Source organism: Coloeus monedula (assembly GCF_965178545.1).
Source record: "Coloeus monedula genome assembly, chromosome: Z".
In the NCBI taxonomy this organism is placed as follows: Eukaryota; Metazoa; Chordata; class Aves; order Passeriformes; family Corvidae; genus Coloeus; species Coloeus monedula.
Window position 1 is genome coordinate 1779413 of NC_138822.1, and position 6572 is coordinate 1785984.

A 6572-nucleotide genomic window follows, 5' to 3' on the forward strand; every position below is an offset into this window, starting at 1 on the left:
GCTTCAGTCGTGTGCAGGAGATCACTGGCCTTTACACGATACAGAGGTCAAGCAGTAAAGTTTTGTTGGCATCAGTGGTTTATTTTATTGTGCTTCATTAAACACAGTGCTTGTTGACTATTTAGGAATGCAAAATCCGAGTGATTGATCTCAGGCGCTTGATGAGCCTTTTGGAGATAAAGGAATGGCTGAAATTCCCAAAGGAGTGTCACAAAGCTGAGATGACCTTGGATCCACCTGAGTGGATTACCCATTAGTAAGGAAATGAGACCATCAAGAAAGGCTGCTTATCTGAGAATTTAAATAACAAATCTCCCACGAGGTGGGATCTTGACCATGAGGAAGATTATGCTCCCTCTGTTTAATTAGCAGCCATCTGAATGAGAATAGGTAGTGACTGGCTAATAAAGTTTTCTGCTTTACAGATTTTGCGACAGTCCTGGCTTTTTTAGCTCATTTTATGTCACAAGTCCCTCTGCCACCCAACATGACTGTGAGTTTATGCAGTGCCATATAAGGAAATCCTCCCCAAAAAATGTGGAACTTAATAGAACGTCCTCATGGGCTTTTGAAACCATCATATCCAAACTCCTCCTGTGAGGCAAGAGAATATATTTTCCCTGTTTTATGGGCTGGGAATGGCCAGCCAAGTGCATTGTCTAGTGCCACGTAGGAAGCCTAAAGAGCTGAATCCCAACTCAGCTCCAGCTCTACCATGGACCATCCACACTCTGCAGGAGAATTTCCAGGGCGTTTTAGCAGAGAAATCCAGAACTAATAAATCCAGTGTGACAGAGAAGGCTTTGATTTCAGCAATAAAGCCAAAAAAGCACAAGGAAGATTAACTAATGATTACAGTAAAATTAAAGGCATAAAAAGTATAAACTCCAGTTTTTGTCCTGCAATGATGGTCAGACAGAGTGGTGGCTCCCCAAGGACAAAATGAAGGTAGAGAGACCCAACTCCTGTCCCTGGGGGTAGGTCCTGCAGTCACCTGATTACACAGAAACCTCAGGTTTTTGAGGAAAAGTCCCAATTACCCTGCCATCGTGGGTGTTGAGAGCTTCCCAGAGTGGGTGGCGCAGTGGTGTCTGCCTGAGCCCGAGGTCGGGGCTTGACCAAGGATGGGTTGTGGTAAATAACAGAGAGAATAAAAAATTTCAGCTGAGTTTTGTATCAGTTGGCCAGGGCTTGGAGCAACCTGGTCTAGTGGAAGGTGTTCCTGCCCATGGCAGAGGTGGCACTGGATGATTTTAAAGGTTCCTTTCAACCCAAACAATTCTGAGATTCTGTGATTGCTCTGAACCTTCCTTGCCACAACCACCTCAGTGAAACATGCTGGAGGAGAAGTGTGGTCAGCCAAACCTCCTCTGAAGCACATAGTTTTTTGAGTCCTGTACATAACTCAGACTATATGTCCACAAATATACAGTCTGGAAGTGCTTTGCATGTTAATACAGAGAAAAAATTCACATCTGCTGTGGTAATGTTGCTTAAAAACCAGAGTAGTGAAGGTTTTTAGGTCACTCTGTGCAATCACCCAGTGTAAATATTTCTAATACGGACTAGAAATCTTACAGCAACTTCTCTTCCATGTATTCACTAAGTATTTGATCCTATCTAGGTTCTGTCTTATGAATGATTCAGCTAAGAGCATTGCCAAAGATTTTTTCCCATTACTTTTTTGCTGATACGGGTTTACTGGAGATCGTGCAATCACCCCAGATCTACACTAGTGTTAAGTGAAAACCAGAGTCATGTTTAGGGTCATGCAAAGACCTAATCCATAAGAGAAAAGCAAAATATTAATTTCTTTTTCTAGCAGCCTCATTCCACTCAAACTGTGAGAATCTCCTTGTATCATTGTCCCATTATCAGTGTCTAAATAAGGAATTGAAAAACGACAGAGGAGCTGGGTGGAGACCTAAGAAAGCAATTCAGCAGTCTGGAACTTCCTCTACTAAGCAATTCTGGCACCAGACTCAGGCAAAATCAGAGCTCCTCAGCCAAAATAAATCTGTGCAATGACGATATCAGATATGAGGTAACAGCAAGTCATGCTGGGGGATATCAGACATTCTTGAACAAGCCACAGGGCCTAGATGTAATCCTTTGCCACTACACTGCAGTCCTGCCAGCTAAGCAAACACAAATTTTGGAGTCATTTTGGCAAGGCAAGTAAGAGCATACGGAGTCTGTGTGCTGAGGGTGGGAGCTGGCAGGCTGCTGAGCACCTCCAGCTCACACGCCCCCGATAACCACTAAATAGCCCTCATTCCCACACTCTCATCCCTATGGAAGCAAGCAGCTCTCCAGGATCATTTCCACACGAAACAGCTGCAAGGCTTGTTGAAATCTTTCCTTTGCTCTCAGGACATTATTGATGAAATTTTCTGCCACTAACCTTGCATTTTTCTTTCATTTTTGTGTGTGTGTATTCACACGTTCTTGAAAGTCAATGGAGTCTGGACTTGAGTAAATGACTTGGTCTGCATTGTAATTTAGGACTATTAAACACTGAAAAGCTGAGATGGAGTTAATTTAGTTCCAAATGAAAAGGGGGATGTTTTATTAGAGGTAATAAATTCAGTGCAGAGCAAATTTATTTGGACTGTGCTGGTTAAATTGTCTGGATAATTAAAACCTATGATGGGTAAGATGACACGTGGTAGGAAAAGGTTAAGTATTTAACTCATTTTCCTTTCACAGTTTGATTCATTGTAAGGTAAATACTACTTGTGTGGGGTATGTTAACTTTATTTCTGAAATGTGTTCACCCAAGCAGTGAATAGGGGTTATTTCACAAAGTTGAGAAAATAGAAAGCTAAACTTTTATGACATTTACACGGGCCAGCTCTGGTCAGAAAGATGTAAGCACTGAGGAAAATATAAGCACTGTAGAAACTGTGTCATTTTGCCCATACAAGGGGCTAGCTGCCTGGTTAATGTCTGGCATTTATGTGAATTCCAGTTCTTACAGATATCTATTTTTATCCTTCATTAAATTCTTCCCAGAGTGACACAACAGAAATCCCAGCAAAAATCACTAGGAGTGGTTTCCAAATATTCTCTCTCTTTTCTTGACATACCATCATGCAAATCTCAGATTCCTGTGCTTTGTTTGGGAACAAAGAGAGGGGTTATCCCACCTCTTCTGGCTGCCAGGACAGGAGGCTGTATGTCTCCTGACAAGAACTGCTGCACAGGTTTCAACCAGTCTGACAAAAGTGTTGCTACTTTTCCTGCTGATTGAAAAAACAGACTGAATCCTCCGAAATTTGCATCCAGAAATGACATTGTGCTGATATTTCATAGCCATTTGAAGGTTCTTTTATGAGGTCTTTTTTGTTTGTTTGTTTTTCACATACCAAAAAACAGATTTCTACTTCTGAAAGTAATGTACTTTGAAGAATCGCTTTCTGCTTTTATTCATATATTTTTGTAGACGTCTGGAGCTGGTTTTTCCACAGAGGGCAGAATTTGGGTCACCATTTCTAAAGCTGAGAGGCTGCTGTCTGGGCTCAGTCTGCCACCTAGGATTTTTAGTGGAAACACCAATCTCCAGTGGTTTCAGGGGCCACATTCTGACTCTTTCACTTACGTTGCACTTAATTCTGCACATCATCCTATGGAATGACTTCATTAAGTGAATGAAGTCATCCAGTGTCATAAATAATCCGAGTCTAGGTAGTCAGTCTGTAATTTCCCACTTAGTAGATGTGGACTAATGAAGGGTATGGGCTATTTACTCTATTTTCTTGCATTATACTTTATGACTCTTATGTAGGAAAGAATGTTCTCGACACACTTAGGATCCAGTTTTCTTCGTGTCTCTTTGTTTTGTTCACCTGACATCAGTTTACAGTAAATGAGAAGTTAGACCAGATTATTTTTCCCCTTGAGATGATCTTTAATAGGGTGGGAAGATATTATACATCTACCTTTGTTCAGCCCATGCTTAGCAGCCTGATTCAAACAGTTCAGATTGCTCTTCACCACAGGTGATGCCACGTGCTCTTTTGCTGATGTAAATATTCTCCAGCACTGGGAATGATGGTTTTGCTTCTCTTTTCTGCAGCAATATGAGAACTGGAGACCAAACCAGCCAGACAGCTTCTTTTCTGCTGGAGAAGACTGTGTTGTTATAATCTGGCACGAGAACGGGCAGTGGAATGATGTCCCGTGCAATTATCACCTCACTTATACCTGCAAGAAAGGAACAGGTACAAAAACCATGTTTCCAGTGACAAAACCGTAATTTCCTAAATTGCCATTCAATACTTTTTGACATGTTCTCTGGACCTTGATGGATCAGTTTTAAGTCCTTTTGAATGGTCTGTCATTGAGGATGACACGAAGAGTCTTGAAAATGGGACTTTTTCCTTAAATGCTTGTAGTAACTTCACTGGTTTTCAGGTTTTTGAAAAACCACTTCTTTGTGTGAGTATGCCAACTTTTTGGCTTGAATTTATGTTAGAATTTAAAACAAAAACACAATAGTAACCACAATGTCTGCCATTTTCCAATTTTCATCACTTTTTGGTTTATGAGACTGAAGATCTACAGGACAGATTGATCCCCTGTCCTTGTCTGGATGTTCCTCTTGGGAGTCCAGCTGAGGTCCCTTGTCACCTTCCCTTAGCCATTGCTCACAGGTCAGTCCCAGTTCAAACTGGGCTCACAAGCTGAAGTTTTGGGTGATGCTCTCTGTTCCTTTCAGTGGCTTGTGGTCAGCCTCCTGTGGTGGAAAACGCAAAGACCTTCGGGAAGATGAAACCTCGTTACGAGATCAACTCCCTCATCAGATACCACTGCAAAGATGGTTTCATCCAGCGCCACATCCCGACCATCCGGTGCCAAGGGAACGGACGATGGGATATGCCTAAAATTACTTGCATGAATCGTGAGTTCTCTGAAAGCAAACCAGTGGCAAGCCAGAAACAGTGGGCTAATTAACCATTAATAAGTAATGAACATGTATTGTAAGAGATGAGCAAAGCTGGCAGGGCAGATTGTGGCAGCCATACTGCTCATTCTGTCTGCAGGAAAATACACCAAACTTCCAAAACTAATTGAAATTTTCCTGTTTTGTTTCTGCAGAAGGCATTAAGATTATTTTAAAGTAAGCAGCAACACTGTTAGAAAAATCCTGGAATCAACAGGTTGCTAATAATGCTAATGATTCTTTCTGCAACTGGGTGCATGCCTGTGACACTGTCACAGCTCCAGTTAATCATTTGTTAACCCTCTAATTAACCAAGAGTAAATGGAACTGTGATCTGAAGCGTAGCCAGCCCATTCGCACTTTAATTTTAAACGATTTTCCCTTTCTTTTTTTTTTTCCTCTCCCCCTTTCTCTCTGCAGCCTCCACATACCAAAGGACTTACTCTAAGAAATACTACTACAAACACTCCTCATCGGGCAAGGGGACGTCGTTAAACTCGTCCAAGCACTACCACCGCTGGATCAGGACGTGGCAGGACTCGAGGCGCTGAGAGCTAAATGGTGAATGGGGATTTCCACCATTTCAGCCAAAGTCATAACTTTCTGTGCCTTTTTCTATCACTTATAGGAGTATTATTAAATCGTTTTGAAACTATGGACTGCAGTATTCACGACGCGTTTTGCAAAAAAAATAAAAAAAAAAATTACGGTGTTTATCAGAAAATTTAAGAAATAAATAAAAAAGAGGAGAAGTGCTTATGGGGATAAAAGGAAACCATTTCCAGCCTATAAAGATTATTAGTTTTCTATATGCCATCGGTGTGGACCATTTTATGATATGTACCAGCCTTCTGCAATATTTAAACAGCTCAATTTTAGCACCAATGAAAATGTAAATAAGATGATTTTAATGTTGTTTGACTGTGTGTTGTTTTTAAAATCCTGTATATAAAATGAAAAGTCACACTAATTTCAGGCATATTTATGGTTAGAACGGCCTCAGAGGTCTTCAGTCATTTATGACATTGTTTCTGTGTTGTTTACCTAGGCTGGAAATGGTTGAAATAATGACTTCACTGACTGAAATTTGCAATTATCAGGTGAAGATAAACACACAAGTGACATGACTTTTTTTTTTTTTTTTTTTTTTTTAATGGCAACTGTGCCAATTCCCACCCGAGGTACAGTTTGTGTCCCGTGAGATGAAAAGTTTAGACAGAGCACATAAAAGTGGCACGAAGCATGAACTAGGGACTGCAATATGGAAAGTTTTTTCTGCTCTCCATTCCAGCTTCAGCACACGTGAGAAAGGACTGCGTGGAGGAGTTGTGTATGACAAGGAGAGCCTGTAAAATTCCAAGTGCTAATACATTAACTTTATCAACCAGGGCCACTTTTTTTTTTTTTTTTTTTTGGAGAAGAGGAAAAAAAAAGGAAAAAAGGAAAAAAATTACTTTCACAATATTAACCACAAGGTCTATATTACAGGTCTCTGCATTCTAAAATGGAGGTAGACCTGGTGTTTGGGGGATTTTTTTTTTTGTAAAAAACAAACAAAAATCAAAAAAGTAAATAATTTTGTATATATAACCATTTTTTAATCTTTTTATAAAGTAATGAATGTTTG

The 6572-nt window shown here is 40.4% G+C and overlaps 1 protein-coding gene across 1 annotated transcript in view; it reads left to right on the forward strand.

Moving 5' to 3' along the window:
* The window catches only part of VCAN (versican), a gene marked incomplete at both ends in the record, with an annotated part of 87847 nt that extends 82351 nt beyond the window's left edge, over window positions 1-5496 (forward strand). Inside the window, 3 exons of the mRNA XM_082302021.1 lie at window positions 4079-4223; window positions 4721-4903; window positions 5366-5496. Coding sequence (XP_082158147.1) covers window positions 4079-4223; window positions 4721-4903; window positions 5366-5496 — 459 coding nt within the window. The remainder of the gene's footprint in view (window positions 1-4078; window positions 4224-4720; window positions 4904-5365) is intronic.
* Window positions 5497-6572: the final 1076 nt, after the last annotated feature.